Source organism: Pangasianodon hypophthalmus, chromosome 1 (genome assembly GCF_027358585.1).
Source record: "Pangasianodon hypophthalmus isolate fPanHyp1 chromosome 1, fPanHyp1.pri, whole genome shotgun sequence".
Lineage (NCBI taxonomy): Eukaryota > Metazoa > Chordata > Actinopteri > Siluriformes > Pangasiidae > Pangasianodon > Pangasianodon hypophthalmus.
In genome coordinates this window covers 21134759-21154108 of record NC_069710.1, presented here as the reverse complement: position 1 = coordinate 21154108, position 19350 = coordinate 21134759, and the positions used below count along the sequence as shown (strand labels likewise).

At 38.7% G+C, this 19350-nt stretch overlaps 1 protein-coding gene across 2 annotated transcripts; it reads left to right on the top strand.

The window, feature by feature from the left end:
- Positions 1–4691: 4691 nt before the first annotated feature.
- gsdmeb (gasdermin Eb) lies at positions 4692–19150 on the top strand. Of its 2 annotated transcripts, none has more exons than XM_026939639.3 (10): positions 4692–4988; positions 5491–5710; positions 7348–7540; positions 10160–10334; positions 13794–13911; positions 14265–14381; positions 15310–15437; positions 16338–16542; positions 16790–16863; positions 17969–19150. In XM_026939639.3, the coding sequence occupies exons 2-10, from the start codon at positions 5500–5502 to the stop codon at positions 18200–18202; spliced, it is 1455 nt and encodes a 484-aa protein (XP_026795440.3). In that variant the 5' UTR covers positions 4692–4988; positions 5491–5499; the 3' UTR covers positions 18203–19150. The 2 variants fall into 2 exon arrangements, with proteins under 2 accessions (XP_026795440.3, XP_026795441.3); XM_026939640.3 differs by lacking the exon at positions 4692–4988 and adding an exon at positions 5084–5290.
- The last annotated feature ends 200 nt before the right edge of the window (positions 19151–19350 follow it).

Sequence of the window (19350 nt, the reverse complement as noted above, 5' to 3'; positions counted from 1 at the left end):
AAAAATAACTTGCCAGCTATGGACGAAGGAAAAAGTATTTTTTAATAAGTGGGAAAAATGGAGAAGGTATGAGGTGAAGAAAATACATATGGAGTAACAGACATGCAAGTACAAGGATACATACCTTTTTGTAATAGATCACTGTAACCATAGGCAATCTTGTACTATTTTTGTGTGTGTTTTGTCTTGTTACACAAAATCCCAATAAACATCAAAAAAAAAAAAAAAAAAAAAAAAAAAACATTAGTTGGCTAGCTAACTTGGGATTTAGCTCTGTTGGGATTTCTGTAGCTTGCTAGGTTCATTAGCTAGCTAACGAGCTCATGTTAATTCAAACACGATTCTACATATCTATCTAGCAAAGATATTCCTTACACATTATTCTGAGCAATATCTACGGGCTGTAGCAGCTCTTAAATATATTAACACAACAGACAATCTTTAGCTAACGCTGAAGTGACATCTTAAGTTCAATACAGAGCACAGAGCTTTCATACTCTAAAGCATCAAAAGAGCTGGCTAGCTAGTCTAGCTCACTCCGCGAGCTAATGGCCTGTTTCCGCATGTTGGACGTTCAATCGTGAAATGGCAATATCTCCATGGGTTTTGACTCACATAATTCGAGGATCATTATCATGCTGTTTCCTTTGAAGTATTTAAAACTGAAGCTACCTGATCAATTGGGCCAGAGATGCTAATCTGTCTCCACTGTCACAGATATTGCTGCTGCTGACTAAGCCTTTCTCAACGAGTGTTAACTAATAAAAGAAATGTGTGCTTGCATAGGCGAAACAGAAGAAGCTGAACAAATGAGGAAGTTTGTCAATTTCGCTGGAAAATAGATATTTGTCAGTGGTTTTTGCATAGTCAGATTCTTTGAAATGCTTTCTATAAATGTACATGCTACATACGCTGCAGTAATAGTGAGATGTATTTTCTGCAACTATTCACTGTCCCACCAGAAGATCTGAAACATTATTTCTTATGCTTCCATATTCATAAACATGAAAGTGTGGAAAACGTACACTTACGCTGCATTTGGCTTACCTCAAAAAAAAAACAAAAAAAACAAGGACCTCTCCAAGTTCATCTTTTGTTAGCAACACCCTAACTAGCTCACTGTGATGAGTGATATATTTTCTCTCTCAAGATATTGAACTGTATAGTCAATGTTATAGATTTGGGAAGTGAATGTGTCTGTATGTTGAGCGATCTGGAGCAAATACTTGTATAAAGGTAAAAAGTGCTACTTTGCTGCTGATGCTGTGCGCAGCCATGACTGACATCTCTTGTTGAAAGTAGAGTTGAGGAGCCCTTCCTGAGTCCTGAATAGGAATTCTGAGTTGAGGGTTGTGTTTTCTTTAGATTTTCCTAGTCAGAGATCAGAAATTATGAGTTATGACCTTTACTCGAATACAGCATAAATTTAACTGTGATCAAGACACGCTTTTCTTCTTCTCTTCACTAATATTCACAGTCCAGCTGCATGATAATTAAGGGTGCTTTCACATATGCAGCGTTTAATCCGTTTGAAACTAATAATGTTCGATCATGTTTTTCCCCCGTCATCGTATTTCTGGTCAATGAATGAAGGAGTTTAGCGTTTAGGAAAACAAACCACATCAAAGAGCAAACAAACCAAAATGATCACTTTTGCTCTGGTTTAGAGTCTGACTAATAGGTGTGAAAGCACCGTAAATTTCAGCTGGGTTGCTTTTTTCCCCTTCCCAACAATATTGTCATCCATTCAAAACATAATGAGACATAATTTATAGAGAGTTATTGTTTCAAGTAAGAGGTTTAATATGACAGATTACAACAGAATGAAATAAGTGTCATTATGAAATAATTATGTGATTGTGAAATAACAAAAAATCAGAAATAAAAGTAGTCTTTTGAAAAAACAAAACATTTTGAAATTAAAACTGTTATTATGAAATAAAACAAATTGAAATGTGAGTTATTGTGAAAATGAATATGATGAAATATTTCATAATAATGTTTATTTATTTATTTATTTCACAAGTTTATTTAGTTCACAATATGTTGACTCGTTTATTTTCAGTCCCCTCCGAAAGTATTGGAACGGCAAGGCCAATTCTTTTTTTTTTTTTTTTTTTTTTTTTTGCTATACACTGAATACATGGGTTTGAGATCAAAACATGAATATGAGATGATAGATCAGAATTTCCACTTTTATTTGCTTATATTTACATCTAGATGTGTTAAACAACTTAGAACATGGCACCTTTTGTTTGAACCCACCCATTTTTTAAAATGATCGAAATATTGGAACATGTGACTTATAGGTGCTTCCTATTGCCCAGGTGTGCCCTGTTAGATTGATTGTTTAAAGAATTAATATCTCTGAATGTCTGCTCTTGGTTTGAGCCCTAGGTTTTGCCTGTGAAGACTGCATTTGTTGTTCAAAAGGATAAACCAACATGAAGACCAGAGAGCTGTCTATGGGAGAAAAGAAAGCCATTTGGAAACTGAGAAATGAGGGAAAATCGATCAGGGCCATTGCACAACATTGGGCATAAAACAATTTGGGATGTACTGAAAAGTAAAGAAACCACTGGAACATCCAGAGTTTGAACAGGTTGGCCAAGGAAAACAACAGCGTACAGAAACATTATGAGAGCTGTGAAGAAAAACTCAAAAACAACAGTCAGTGACACCACCACCAACCTCCACAGGGCAGGGGTGAAGGTATCACAATCCACCATTCAAAGAATGCTTCAAGTGCAGACATACAGAGGCCATACCACAAGATGCAAACCACTCCTGAGCAGTAAGAATCAGAAAGCCAGAATTCGCAAAGAAATACAGAGATGAGCCATAAAAGTTCCGGAACCAAGATTAACCTCTACCAAAGTGATGAAAAGGCCAAAGTGTGGAGAAAGAAAGGATCTGCTCATGATCCAAACCATAGAAGCTCATCAGTCAAGCATGGTGGAGGTAGTGTCATGGCTTGGGCTTGCATGGCTGCTTCTGAAATGGCTCACTAATCTTTACTGATGATGGAACTCATGATGGTAGCAGCAGAATGAATTCAGCAGTCTACCAAAACATTCTGTCTGTCAATTTACAGAGAAATGCATCCAACCTAATTGGGAGGAACTTCATCATCATGCAGCAAGACAATGACCCAAAACACACTGATAACACAACAAAGGACTTCAGTGGAAAAAGTGGAAGGTTTTAGACTGGCCAAGTCAATCACAAGACCTTAACCCAATTGAGCAGCACTTCACCTCCTGAAGAGGAGACTGAAGAGAGAAATCCCCCAAAACAAACAACGACTGAAAGAAGCTGCAGTACAAGCCTGGAAAAGCATCACAAAAGAAGAACACAACAGTTTGGTGATGTCAGTGGGTTGTTGGCTTGATGCAGTTATTGCAAGAAAGGGATATGCAACCAGATATTAAGTGTTATTTACTTTACTACAAGACTATCTGTTCCATTAGTTTTGCTTGCTTAAAATTGGGTGATCTGCCACAAAAGATGCCATGTTCTAAGTTGTTTAACATATCTAGATGTAAATATCAGGAAATGAAAGTTGAAATTCTGGCATCTCATGTTCACCTTTTAATCTCAAACCCAAATGTATTCAGTGGATAGCAAAAACAAAAGAATTGGCCTTGCCATTCCAATACTTTCAGAGTGGACTGTATGTTTTGCTGCATTTATTCATTTTATTATTTATATCATAAGGAAATTAATTTATTTAATTTTGACTAAAATGTCATTACATATCAGCCACCTTAGCTGAATCAAAGCCATAGTATACACAACACACTCTGCTATGGCTTGTTACCAGACAGCAGTGAGGCCCATTGATAGAATTATAAAGCTAGTCTAAACGAAATCGCTCAAAAATACAAAGGTAGGTCCTTACCTGTAAGAAGTCCACTTTCCAATTTTTTTTTTCTTTTTTGTGCTCCACTATCCCATTTTTTGTGAGAATAAAAAAAATCAGTATCAGTAGCCCACGTGACTGCACCTGCATGCGTTTATAACGCTCCAATCTGTTAAAACCTAAACCAATAAGCAAAAGCCAAATATGACTGATGTACAACTAAACAAAACAAAGCGACTATATCTATGAAGTATCAGTTTACACAATTCTATTTTGTGTGCCCTCAATGTCAAAAGTGGTGTATGCCCCTAAGATCTGGCTCTTATGAATATGAGAGTTTTGGTCTTTTTGCGGTCGACTGTTCAGGCCCAAGTCTGCACTGCTCACTTCACTTCAATCTGAGAATGCCCAGTGCCAGCTAGCTCAGGTCTGTGATGCCAACTTACTCACTTTATCACTAGATTTGCTGACTTTTTGACCCCTTTAACAACTTTATGTCAAAAATAATCACTACCAAGTGCTACTTTTTTCTGCTTTCATTATAATATTTACAGTATTTTGTAAATAGCCTACATAAATAGTTGATCTGATAGTATTTTGAAAATAACGTGTGGTGCCATGACTGTTCTCTCTGTAAAAAAATAAGTTGTAGACTATTATTTTGTGTTCTGACAAAATTCTGCTCCATTGCTATGATACTGATATGCAAATGATCATGATGGTACAAGTAATATACAAATTAGGCCAGTTAGACCATGGCGACTTTCTGAGCATACACAAGGTACTTTCCCCTTAAAACAAGAAAAGACAAGAAAAGAAAAGAAAAGAAAAGAAAAGAAAAGAAAAGAAAAGACAAGAAAAGACAAGAAAAGAGCTGACATCATCCTACCCGGTTATTCTTAGTTTTAGTGTAAAGCGTGTTTGGAAAAAAAATACTCTTTGTTTGTAAAGGTTGTAAGAAAGTTAGTTAGGCTGTTATGAGTCAGTCAGTAGAGTGTATAGGCGTGGAGCTGGAGCTGAAGCTGAAGAGTGCCCCGGAGCGACCAAACACACACACACACACACACACAGATATCTCGGATGACTGTCTTCACCGCTGCTTTTACTCTATCCCCGTACAAAGACGGTAAGAAACCTTATATAACTTACTTACAAATAAATATATAAATAACTTCTTTTATTTGTCGAGCAACCCACGAAGCGCGAGCTGCGCCTCGATAAGCGTGTTTGTGTCGCGTGGCTTTGTTGTCATTAGCCCGCTAAGATAAAGACTAGCTAGAAATTCCTCTACCATTGTACTTGAATAAATAGATAAATCTGAATACGAAGTGCCATTACGCAAAAATAATAACAATAATAACAATAATAAACATTTGGAGACACTAGCAAACACTTACCCTTCACCCTGCCCAGCTGCTGTGCCTGAAGGTCTGTTTTTATTTCTGTTTTTATTGTTTCATAGCCTGTAAACAGTAAAGTTAGCTTGCTCGGAGTGGACATGGTGTGATGGGAAAACGCCAGTGTGGAAAAACAATGTCACAGCTCATGTTCAGTAGGAATGGAGTTATGTAGAAAGTGATGGGTATTGAGGTGGCAGTTTTTATAGCTACTTCTGTTCTCTGTTGTAGTGGCTGAAGATGTTTGCGAAAGCGACCAGGAAATTCGTGGATGAGATCGACCCCGACGGCTGTTTAATCCCCGTCTCCCGGCGGAATGAATCGGATAATCTGACTGTCTTCTCGCTGGTTATCAAGCGGAATCCCTTCTGGTTCTGGCAGAAACCCAAATACATGCCCACAGACTTCACCCTGAACGATGTGCTGCTCGGGGATAATCCCATCAATCCAGGTACAGCGCTTTTACAGTGTTTGGACATTCATTACACTACAATCATTACCATCTGTTAAAGGAAAAGTTCCACCTTGAACCACTTGCATATTAGTCTTTATAATTAACACATCATTGTTAGTGGCGTCCAAAGATTTCTTTTGTTAGGAAATTCTGAGTTGGATTGAGTTCGTTTGTTTTCAACTTTAGTTAATGGTTTCCTACGTTACCCACAATGCCCCTCGACTACCTTATGATAGTGGTGCCAGTGGGATCCCTTGCTATATCTCTACTTAAAGAGACAGATGCAGCAGTGTTTTAGTTCTTTACTCTGTCCAGCTCTTTCACCTGGTCATCTGTACGATCACACAGATAAAGTTATAACGCTTCGATGTTCATGCTAATACCGCAGTCATCGAGTTTGTCCTGACGTAGCTGAACCGAGTCTCTGCCGTAACTCAGTGTAAATTACAAGACATGATATGGGAATTACATGACCAATTACAGGACCAATGGGCAGAATGTCTATTAGCTGCAAAGGTCTTCAAGGCAGGCGTTGCACAGATGGATTAACGTCCTCAGTGGAGCAGGGAGTCAGAACAGCGTCCTCTGCAGACTAGGGATGCAGAGCAATGCTCTCTGTGGAGAGAGTCCTCGGCAGAGCAGGGTGGTGGAGCAACTTGGTCTGTGGAGCAGGGAACTGCATTGATGACCTTGGTGGAGCAGGGAGGCAGAGCGATGACATCTGTGGATCAGGGCACTGAAGTGAAGTGACTTGTGGCCAAGTATGGTGACCCATACTCGGAATTTGTGCTCTGCATTTAACCCATCCAAGTACACACGCACACAGCAGTGGGCAGCCTTTTTTGCCGTGGCCACGACTGCCCCCAACGATGGAACGACCATCTTTGTGGAGCAGGGAGACGGAGCGACATCCTCGATGGAGCAGGGAGGCACAGTGGAATCCTCGGCCGGAGAAAGGACAGGACAGATGGTCCAGATTCAGCAGGCGGAGCAATGAAGACTCCCTAGCAGGATTCAGGAAGTGGTGAGATGAAGACAACATCATTTGCGAAGCAAGAAGACAGGGTGACGATGTCATTCCCGTGTGTGTATCCTGGAGGCGAAGTGACGACATCATCTGCGGAGCCAGGAGGTGGAGCGACGATGTTGGATGGGTGTTGGAGAGTGGAGTGGATGACAGTGGGATGTGGAGGGCGGTGGGACACGGCATACTGGACTCACGTTGAGCATGTTTCTCAGCTCCATCCTTAGGCAGTGAAATTTTCTGTAATGTGTTGGTTTGAGGTGTTCAAGACACAGGACGCAGTCACATGAGATCAGTGTGTTTATTAGGGCACATCCAAGTATTGTAGTCACGGTTCAAAGCGTGGGTCAATACATGGAAGCACATTCATGCTGGAAGGGTAACATGCCATATTGTGATCATTCCATAACATTAAATGTAAACAAAAACAGTGAAAAGTATGATGTACCATTTATTCATAAATGAAAATTTGTTAGCAAATCACTGTAGTAATAAGAGGACTAAAACACTTGATCACCTGTGGAGCAGGCTGAATGATGGAAATGTCTTATAGAGAGTTGAACTGTACACTGTGCATTTATGAGATGATGCCTTGCTGTGTTCTTCACAGTTCTGATCGAGACAGACTTTTTAAAGTATAATGGTACAATGGAAAACAACAAGACTGGAGGAGCTGAAGCAGGTGTCGGTCCTGGAAACCTGAACTTCGAAGGAAAGGGTTCATCAAAACTGGCATCTTCATTTGGGAATCTTAAGAAGGAAGAATTGGATGTTCAAAAACTACTACACGACTCTAAAAATAGGTAAGGGAACGAGGAGGGGTCCTTGTGGAAGTGAAACTGCTTGCCGGCAGACTTTTTGTTGCAGTCTGTATGGAAAGTATGTAAGCCGGGAATCTCTGATAGCATGCTGACTTTTTGGATTAGTTTCACCATAGCATAAGATTCTAATATTGCACAGAGCTGTGGGTGACACAGTTTAGACTGGTTGTTATGTGTGTGTTTATAAGGTGTAGCACAGTCCTCAGTTCAATTTTTTTTTTCAGAAAAAAATTATTTAATTAGTGAATGTAGACAAATCTATCTACAGAGAATTCTTTCTTATCAAGCAAAATGAAGGAAAAGGGTTTATGTGTATTATGTACTGGGAATTACTGAGTACTGCCATCTACTTTCCTAGATCAGGTATGACACAGTTGAGTTGACCTCAATAGATTTTCCAGAAATATTGGTTAAGCAGTGACAGTTTTGTATCTGAATGCAGCATTAGGTGCTTGACCATACTGCTGCTCTAGCAGCCCAACTCTAAACTCTAACCATCCCCTCAACACCCAGATATCACATTGTGCCACAGCCTGCCCTGTTTCCACTAGCAGCTTTATCAGCCTCTGCATTTTCTGTTTATCATAAACACTGCTAAACTAGGCTAACGGCAGAGGAAGATAAACATTAGAGCAATATCAGCACTGGGATCCAGTCTTCCTCAATACTCCCTCAATTTTTGACATGTGGTGACTTGAGAATGTCACATTATATTTACGGTACATTTACTTTTGCAGCATTTGGCAGATGCCCTTATCAAGAGCTCCTTCCTCATGCTAGTACAAAAAGGTCAATATACTATCAAGCTAAAATCTTGTTAGAGAGGTTTAGTAAAGCACCACAACACAAAAGTTAATGTTGGGGTTTTTTTTCTATAACTAGTAAGAGTTTAAGTACTTGGTGAGGAAGACCGGGTGTGTTACTTGACATATTGCATGATTATTGTGGCTTTCCAAAATCTCTTTCCATACAGGTTAAGCAGCTTTTAGTGGATGTAAAATCTCACTTGTTTATTTATTTATTTATTTATTTATTTTTTGTATAGTTTACATAGCGAAGGGTGCTGACTCTGTTATGACCTGAGAGGGCAGTTAGGGCTACTGCAAGACAAGTATGGCAATAACAATAACTCGGCTTGAATTTCGGCGCGGGATTGTGTGTAATTTAAACCATTCCCGCAAGTTTAACTTTTATAATGCAAGAAATCCCCGTACAAATGTGTTTACTTCATCTCAGATCAAATTATGAAATAACAGACGCGAAAAAAGAAATCACCGGTTCAAACAGTCTGTCTTTATTTTAGAACTGAATTGCACAAACAGCGCCGCACCGGTCATCTCATCTTATTCACACAAGGCTGTGTGACGCACGCTACTATTCTGAGTCATAATAAGCTGCTTGTGAAGATAGTATCAGCTTCCAAATTATATTATTTTAATCCGGAAATTCAAACATTAAGTGCTGTTTTGCTCTTTATAGTGTGTGAGCGGATAAAGCGCGCCTGCCGACTCAACACAGCAGCAATGAAGCGCGAGGAAATCCTCATCTCCCTGTCTTAAAATGCGCCTTGTATCGAAAGTTAACATGAATGAACATAAGACTATGTAAAAATAGTCTCCTGCTTACTGATATTCATCATCTCTCCCGTAACGACTCGTGTTTCAACCGCAAGGAGACCCAACAGCTTGGTATGCAATATATTTTTCCTTAACTGTTATTTAATGTATGTCGAAATAAACATAATTCACTAAAATGGTTTTTAATCTTAGAGAGCTTTTTTTTTCTTAAAATAAAATCTGACACTGACTTTTTAAAAAAAAAAAAAAAAAAAAAAAAGCAAAGAAATTGAACTGAAACTGGAATATATGAAATTCACTGATTCTGAAAGGCATTAATATATAGTTTTAATACAGTTCTTAATGTCAGTTTGGAGGAGATCTGTAGACATAAATAAATTAAGATTATTAATTTAGCCCGATGTGTCAAAATTTATTCTCTCCCCCATAATCTTTAAATCCCCCTATGTGACCCATGTAAGGGGGGAATTCTCCCCCAGTTTAAAAAATGAAATTCAGGCCCTGATAACTCATTCTTCAGATGTGCTGAACATTTCATTAGTAGCATAAAGGTGCTATAATTGCTGCTTTCTCTCAACTGTTTTGGCCTTTATGCCCACATGTTATGTATCATGTACAGACCTCACTAAGGGAGCAAATAGAAAGTTAGATTGGTAGATAGGCTGCATATTGGAAATAGTTTTAGTGGTTACAATATGCAAATTGTTGGGTATAGGCCTGCTTGCATTACCATAGTAGTATTTAGTTTATGGACCAATTGCAAAAAGCAGTAAAATAATGTATCTTTTGGTTGTTGTTGTTTTTAATCAGTCAGTAACCTTTCATTATGACAGTAAAATAGGGAGAAGATTGCCTGAAGTATATGATCCTGTACCAGTGTGGGATTATCCTGTACGAAGCTGAATTTAAAATTTTTGTGATGTTATTTTCTTAAAAGGAATTTACTAAACTTTATATTAGCTTTCTCTAATTTAAAACCAAGTATGCAAGTTGTTGATCATGTTATATTATGTCTCCTGGGTAGATGTCTGGATTTTCAGCACTCCCTGTTAAAGCAGACACTGCAGCGACGAAGCGAGGTGTTTGCGCTGGTAAAGGAGCGAATCATAACCACACAGACCTGCACTGTTACTGAGGAACTACAGGAGAGAGGCAGCTGCTCAGCCTTTCTTGGGTTCACTGTTCCCAAGAAGATTCAGGTCAGACCTACTGGGTTGTACAATGTTATACTTTTTGAAATGATACATTAACATGTTAGTTAAGCAGGAGATGACCTCAGAACTGAGGTAGCATGGTAGCCTTTGTCCTAGCTTCCATAGTAACCTCTTAGCTGTTAGAATGTCTTTGAAATATTCTTGGTTCATGTAATATAATCAACCAATCAGCTTAAGAAACTCCTTAAATTGGAGTGGTAATTATTTTTGCTGAACAAGGTGGATCTTAAGTACTTGTTGGGGATTTTACATTTCCATTTAGTCATTTAGCAGACACACTTATCCAGAGTGATTTGTAAAACACACAAACAGTTGAAGGTGCAGTGATACATAACATCTAGCACATCTACACTAGAGAAAACTAGAGACAAATGTTAGTTTGTGCTGGAGTTTGTGTAGGTTGTTACAAAAAGACAATTTCAATCAGTAACAACACGGACAGGAAGTGAAAGTGGTCTTAGATACTGCCTGAAGGGGAAGGTGTTTTGACGTTTTTGTAAGGAATAGAGACAAGGGTTTTTTTTGGAGTGAAGGGGGAGTCTCATTACAACACTGAGGAGGGAAAGTGTGATCTTGTTGTATGTGCACATTTAAACATTTTGAAGGGGATTTGAAAGGATTTGAAGGATTTGAAAGGTTTTCCAGATTAATTGAAACTTTGAGAGGAAGTTCCTGAGATGCTAAATAGGCTCATAGAAACTAAAGCTTGCCAAAGTTACTCAAGACTAAAACTTTTTAACGTCAAAAAGTCAAACCATGAGTGACTGGTGCCCCTTTTCGCCCCAACTGTCAGTTTGTCTTCATCAGCAAATGAATTTCCTTTGAACTGTGGTTTACAACCTATATGGGGGCCAGGGGATGCAAACACCAGAGTTTCGAGATATTTAGCCTCAATCATGCAAGCTGACCCAGAAATGTAAAGGATTACAACTATAATAACCTACTTCTCCTAGGCAATCTCTTATTTATCCATTAGAAAGAGTTTAGAATTATGCCTAGTAACATCCCTGATTAAGCAGGTATCCTCCACTATTCATGCTAAAGCAACCATCTTAAAACAACAACTTAAACACAGACCTGTTGCTTGGCAAATTTAATGACAGGATTAACAGCTAATATAACATTGAGGAAATGCTGACATAGACATCCATGGTGTTTTCTGCAGAGAAATCTACAAGAGAGCATATAACATGAGCAAGTTATTACTGATTTAGTTAGTGGAAAAACAGAAATGCAGCAACATACTGTATTGAGTTTTACATTTTGCTCCCTCATTCATTGCCTCAAATATGTCAGCATACAACCACAGAGACCTTTGTCAGGTCAAATTTTACCATGGTTTATATGTAATATAAGTCACAAAGTCAGCTCTACATGTAAGTACTTTCACTGAGCACTTTATTAGGAACACTATTCTAATACTGAGTATAGGCCTCCCTCAGCTCTCAGTACAGCCTCAATCCTTTGTGGTATGGATTCTACAAGATCTTGGAAACATTCCTTTGAGATTCTATTCCATGTTGACATGATTGCATCACGCAATTCCTGCAGATTTTACAGGTGCACTTTCATGCTGCGACTTTCCCGTTCTACCACATCCCAAAGGTGTTCTATTGGATTCAGATCCGGTGACTGGGAAGGCCACTGAAGAACTCACTGTCATGAAACCAGTTTGAGATGACTTTTGCTTTGTGACATGGTGCATTATCATGCTGGAACTAGCCATTAGAAGATGAGTAAATTATGGCTGTGAAGGGATGCACATGGTCAGCAACAGTACTCAATAGGCTGTGGCATTCAAGAAAACATTCCCCACACCATTACACCACCTCCACCACCCTGGACTGTTGACACAAGGCAGGTTGGGTCCATGGATTCATGCCGTTGGTGCCAGATTCTGACCCTTTCATGTATGTGACTCATCAGGCCATAATATGTTTTTTCCAGTCTTCAACTGTCCAGTTTTGGTGAGCATGTGCCCACTGCAGCGTCAGCTTTCTGTTCTTGGCTGACAGAAGTGGAATGTGGTAGGAAAAAAAAGACCTGATGTGGTCTTTCCTGCTGTGGTAGCCCATCCGCCTCATGGTGTCATGTGCTGTGCGTTCTAAGATGAGGCATTTATAAAGAATGCTTATTTGAGTTACTATAGACTTCCTGTCAATCTCTCTCCTCTGATCTCTCATCAACAGGATGTTTCATCCTGCACACCCTCCTCTCACAGGACATGTTTTATTTTTCATACCATTCTGACTAAACTTTAGAGACTGTTGTGTGTTAAAAATAGGATTGGATAACTGTGTAAATGATCAGGCGTACAGGTGTTCCTATTAAAGTGACCAGTGAATGTACCTCCAAATAATGTTGTTTACATATCATTAAGTTTTCTTTTAGCAACCATCAAAAAGGCACTTAGAGTTTAAAAAAAAAAAAAAAGCGACTAACACTCACGGAAAAAAGAAATGCCCTCTTTCAGTTCTATGTTTTTATTTATTGGAGCTTAAATAACAATTTTGTGGTTCTCAGCAGCTTCTGTATACAAACAAATAACCTCAGGTAGCAACAAAAAAACCCAACCGATTTCAGTATGTTGACATTTTTTTCCCCAAAAGGTAAACCAACATTCAGAAACCAGGTGGAAAATCATAAGTACACCCTATAACTCGATAACATGTAGAACCACCTTAAGCAGCAATCGCCTGAAGTAAACGTTTTCTGTAGAAGTTTATGAGTAACATCATTTTGGAGAGATTTTGGCCCGCTTTTCTTTATACCGTTGCTTCAGTTCACTGATGTTTGAGGGCATTCGTTTATGCACAGCTCTCTTAAGATCCCGCCACAGCATCTCAATGGGGTTGAGGTCTGGTCTTTGACTTGGCAATTCCAACACCTTGATAAATAAAATAAAATAAATAAAAACATAGAATTGATGGAGGGTGTACTTTCTTTTTCCCATGACTGTATATTACTGACTTACATCAATACTTGCTTACTCTTTTAATATTTTATTGTTAATTTTTATTAACAAATTGTTAACTTTATTGTCCCATTATTTAAATTTGATTTGTTTGTGATTTCTTATTTGTAATTTGTTATAGTATTGAAAAAGAGGAATAAATGTTAGATTAATTGGCTAAATGAAAAAAGTCAGTTGGGCCGCTAATGTAAACACATTTATTCGAAAATCTTAAAACAAATAGTGTGTTAGATCAGTATTAAAAGTCATGGGCATTTTGTCAGGAGATACAATAGGGAACATGGAGAGGCACTAAGACACTAATCCAGTCGTCACAGAGAGAAACAAATAGTGTTTAAATCATTTCAGTTTGTATAACTATAATATGAAATAGAATTGAATGTAATCTCGTCAATAACCTCAGGAATATCTATATGGCATGACTCATTTAAAAGCTCTTATCTCTCTTATCTTCTCTCACTGCTCTACAGGTTTCAGTAAAGAATGGCAGCCTTCATTCTGACAGTAATGTGCTTGTAGAAATCCCGGCTAAGACGGCCCTGGCTTACAGTTTAATGGAGCTCAACGTGAAGAAAACGGGGCAATTTGGTAATATCTTTTTGCTCTCACTTATAATTTGAGAATATATGCAGTGCATCACTAGTGCACAATAGTGCGCTACTTTAATTATTATCCAATAGATTTTATCATGACCACCGAGACTACAGAGCTGTCTATTACAGTTTTATCTTGGAAATGATTGGATCCCAGTCTGCTTGCTCTCGTTGGTGGAGTAAAGTAAAATAACTTTTTACTTTAGTTTAAGAATGCTTTATATTCATCTCCTGACCTTAGATAATCATTTCCTTTAACCAACAGCGCTCTGTGCAAGTGCTGTTTAGCCAGGAAATGGAAGTTAGTCACCAATGATTTGCCTGACCACTGCAGTCTTGTGTCCTCAGAGCTGTGTCTGATGCCAGACACCTACGGATCCATTGAGGTGGACGGCGTGCACACAACAAACACAACCCTGCTCTGCAGCGCTCCATCTGCATCACCATTCCAAAAGTTACAGGAAGGTAAGAGCTGAAGTGGAGGATTGACCTGAAGCACACATTTACATTTATATTCCATTTACATTGATAAAATTCAGCAGACGCCCTAGTTACATCACAGATGTCTCACTGTGGACATTCCCCAGGAGCTTTGCATTAAAGTTCAGCAACGCATCCCTTTATGTAAGATATGATTTATTCGCAGTACTGTGCTCGCTGTTGGACGAAGTCTCAGGCTCACATCGAGTTTATCTCTGCCAACTGGTCCGATGGCAAGAGGTTATATTGGGCACAGAGCACAGCATTTTGGTTAGATGTTGACTCGCCTCAGACGAGTATCTAAGAATACTATGACACTGAAATCCAGTTAGACAGGGATTATTACAGCAAGAAAAACACAAGGCAAGAGATTTGTTTTTAAATTATTAGATTAGTGCTCATTTAAGTGCTTGGTGACGAGACAAACGGATGTCTTGCCTGAAAACAAGGAACCTGTTGATTATTCCATCATAATTTTGTCCTCTGCCCAGCTGCAGTTAGTTTATTCTAAATATTTTCGATTAATGCATTCTTAGTTGCATGATATTTATATCATAATCACAGTGATCAGAAATCATATTTTCATTCCATTAGCAAAAAGTATTTCTATTGAGTTAGTAATGAGTGCAAATTAGAGCATGTTGCTTTTTGATCAGGTCAAAAAAAGCGCCTGTACGCTATATCCGAGCAGGCAAAGAGTGTGGTCATATTGCACAAATCACTCGTAGCCTGGCTATTGTTAATCACAGTTAATAACCTCCAAGATAACCACTATTTGTAGCATTATTTTGTACCAGAATAATGCAATCTTGTGATATGTACAGTACTATTTAACAGTGGTGAAACAGTAAACAGCCAAACAATTTTAAATTCCTCACACAGTCCATCATCTCTCTCTCTCTCTCTCTCTCAGAGTTGGATAAACTGCAGGTTCAGTTCAAGATGCTTTCAGGACTCCCTACAAGCACACGCTCATGTCTCTTCCAGCAAATCACTCTCCTCCTGAAGGACAAGACAGCCATCAGTACCCTGGACCTTGCAGTGAGTGAGAATAAGACATTTAACATAGTTAACATCGAATGACCTTTGTGAGTGAATGAATGAATGAATGAATGAATGAATGAATGAATGAAGGGGAAAGTACAGCATTTGTTTAATAATTGCACGTCTTTAGTGCACTAAATGTTTCTCCCACGCAATGCACAATCCTCTTTACTTTTTAGGGAACCAGTGATCATTTTAAGGAACCAGTGTTTGCTTCCATTATGTAACCAGTGGGACTTTCATGAACAGCGTAAAATAAAAGTACAAGTTTACTTTAAAAAGTGTATTTTTTAAGAATGTATTTTATTACAAAAGTCAAATGTTTCAGCACAGAGATATCATCACAGACAACTTACACTTAAGCTATTTTTAGCTATTTAATACACGTGTAGCTGCTCAAGTTTTACATTAATAATAATCCAGCAATAACCTTCAAACACCCCTCACTGCTGATTTCTTTTTAATGGTGGTCTTTAAATGACCCTAAAACAACTTGAATAATTGTCTGAGCAACAAAACCCTGATGCATTAATTCATTCATAGATTTGATTCCTTCTTTCTTTCCTCTCTTCAGTCATTTGATTCTTTCCTTCCTTCCTAAAATAGACAGAAATTCTCAGACAGCATTAAATAAATTGGTTACACAAAACACTAAACCACATAACACAACCCATGATTAAATCTCAACACATTATAAACATGCCATATAACTAAACATCATGTTGGCTCTCCTGATTTTCTTTTCTTTTTTTTATTTTGAGAATAAACCAGCAGTATGCAACTGCTCTGGGCTATGATTTCTTGTTACGGAACAAAACTTCCTATGTACAACATAAACTGCACATAAAATGGGTGTGTACTTCTACTAAATTCTTTGTTTCTCTCTCACTCTGTCAGTTGGAGGATTTGCTCCATGGTAAGAAGTCTGATCTGTCCACGTTGGACAAAGAGCCCTCTCTGAAGAAAGCAGTACAGACTACACTGGAGCTGCTCAAGGAGAAAGAAGATGCAGATCATCCCCCACTGGAAGGAGTCACCCCAGAACAACAGTCGGAGCCCTCCGCCCTTACTGCCACCAATGTCATCACCAGTGCCTTAGAGGGTGAGCAAGGAAATAAATACAGTTGTTATGATAGTGCTGCAAAATGCTAGACAGGACTGGATGTGACATGATTGCGACTCTGAATTCATATATATATATATATATATATATATATATATATATATATATATATATATATATATATATACATACACACACACACACACACACACACACATTTTCATGACTTTGTCCTTGACCAGGTAGTGCTGATCAATATAAAAGCCTCTCTCTCTCCCCCGTGTAGGGATGACTGAGTCGGCGTTAAGTGCGCTTGAGTCCTGCTGCCGTTGCCCCAACATACAGGCACTGTACCTGCTGGTGAGTATCAGCTCTCCTTTGTAGTCATATTCAGTCTAAACACTTCTGTAAAATTTAATTGAATTAACTGAATATCTGATACATGGTTTGATTAGCTTACTTAGCAGTGCATTTCTGTTGAGTATTTAGTGATTACACGGTAGGTTCCTGGTTTGACCCTTAAGCTCAGGTTACTGTCTGCGTTCTGCCTCTGTTCACATTTCCTCTGGGTTCTCCGGTTTCCTCCCACCTCCCAAACAGTGTCAGTGGGTGGATTGTTAATGCTAAATTGACCCTAGATTCAGTGATTCAGAATCAAGATGCCAGATTTTATTTGTCACATACACCGTTACATGCAGTATATAAGTTGCAGTGAAATGAAACCTGGCCTACTCCTCTTCTGACTGTGCATTTAAGTAACTAAATTAAAAACCTGAAATGAATTTTTAAAAAATAATATATATACAGGAATGTGCAAAAAATGCATGTACAAAATATGTAAGTATGTTACGTGTAGTAACAATACAAAGTGCAAATTGCAGTGTGCAGAGTTTCAATGGAGTGTAGAGTGACTGGAGAGTCTTTATAGAGTCTTAAGGAATCTGTGTGGTGGACATATCCCTATTGAGGAGTCTGATGTCGTGGGGGAACAAGCTCCTCCTGAGCTTCTCAGTTTTAGCCATCAGACAAACGGAAGTGCTTGCCACTCTCTGCAGGGCTTTGTGGTCCTGAGTTGAGCAGTTTCCATACCATGCTGAGATGCACTGAGACAGTAAACTTTCTAAAGCCCCAGTATAGAACGTTTTCAGGATCACTGGGGAGACCCTGAATTTCCTCAGCAATCTCAGGGTCAGATGGTACAATCGTTGTCTGGCTTTGTTCACTGAGCTGTAGTCTATAAACAGCAGTCTTACATAGTTCCTCTTGTTGCTGTCAGTGTGTGCGATGTGAATGCGTGTGCATGGTGCCCTGCAATGGACTGTTGTCCCATCAGTGGTGTGTTCCAATCTCACACCCCGTGTTCCCAGGATAGGCTTCAGATCCACCGCAACAATGACCAGGATAAAGTGGTTAGTGAAGATGAAGAAATTAATTTACTGGTTGTTTTGTCTGTACTGCCTTACAGGTGCAAAATTTTATGGGAAACAAAGAGTGCTCCATGAAGGATAGCACACTGGCCCCGTTGGCTGAAAAGGACACTTACAGCAAGGTACAAGAGCTCTTTGGATCTTCCAGTGTGACACTGTCCAAAGAGGAGGACTTGATCCAGGCCCAGATCAGCAGCCAGGAGGGGCACTTTCCTCTCATCTTGTGCATTGCCATCTTTGGTTTGGCCTCTTTAGTGCCCCCAACTGACTAAGTGTGGAAAACACACATGACCAAATATCATTTGGAACAGGACTAAATTCTTGTAAATGAGAATGACCAAAAACTAGTTCATATATATATATTTTTTTTTTTCTTCATAAATGTTTTATACAGAGAAACAATCATTTTATAGTTTAACAAGCAGGACTGGATGCCAACCCCACAAATCTAGTCACACTTCTTGAATAACTAATCTTGTGTGCTTCATTAGTAACACCTGACTGCTAATTAGTCTCTTAATGACTGTGGAAGTAGGAAGGGTGTACTTATTTTTCCCACCTGCTTCCTGAATGTTGGTTTACTTTTTGGAAAAAGTGACTATAAATTGAAATCTGTTGTATTTTGTTGTTGTCATCATCACCTGAGGTTATTTGTTTGTTTATAGAAGTTGGTGAGGACCACACAATTGTTATTCAGGCTGTAGTATTGAAGGAGGGTGTACTTTCTTTTTCCCATGACTGTACTTCAAACAGGGAGGAAGCTACTGAAGAAAATTTGTTTCAGACTTTTGACCTTGCCCCTGTTTGGATCAGTCCCAAAATCTCATCTGTTCATCTGCTGATTACAATGATAATTCCATATTCCTCCTGCGGAATCATTTCCTATTTTTCCCTGATTATGTGATGATCATGATACATATAAGCAATGATAATCATTTAAGATCAATTCACTGTGATTTCTTCTTACTCATGACCCCATGATGTATACATAGCTGCCTTTGTTCACTTATAATGTACATATATGTTTTTTTGGGTCACAATGTTTTTGTCCTTGTTTTATGTTTTCCTCTTATTAGCCTTGAGTATTATCTATATGGTCCTGAGTGTGTCATTTGCACGTACACATCAGTATAAAAGTCGACTGTGTCCAGCTTATGTTTAGACTATAGAGTGCCCAGGTTGTCTTCATGCATGCAATAAACCACCTCTTTTTATTATAACTTGGCTCTTGGTCTCCTGATTCTTCAGTCACCTTACTTCTGGTGAAACTGCAGAATTTTGATCATCCAGAAAAGATTTGCAACACATTACTGCATACTGTTGCCTGAGAGCACAAACCCATTTTCATGTATAAGACATTATATCAATAATAATATTAATATTAATTGGCAATAAAAGGATTAATAATGAAGGGGTGGCT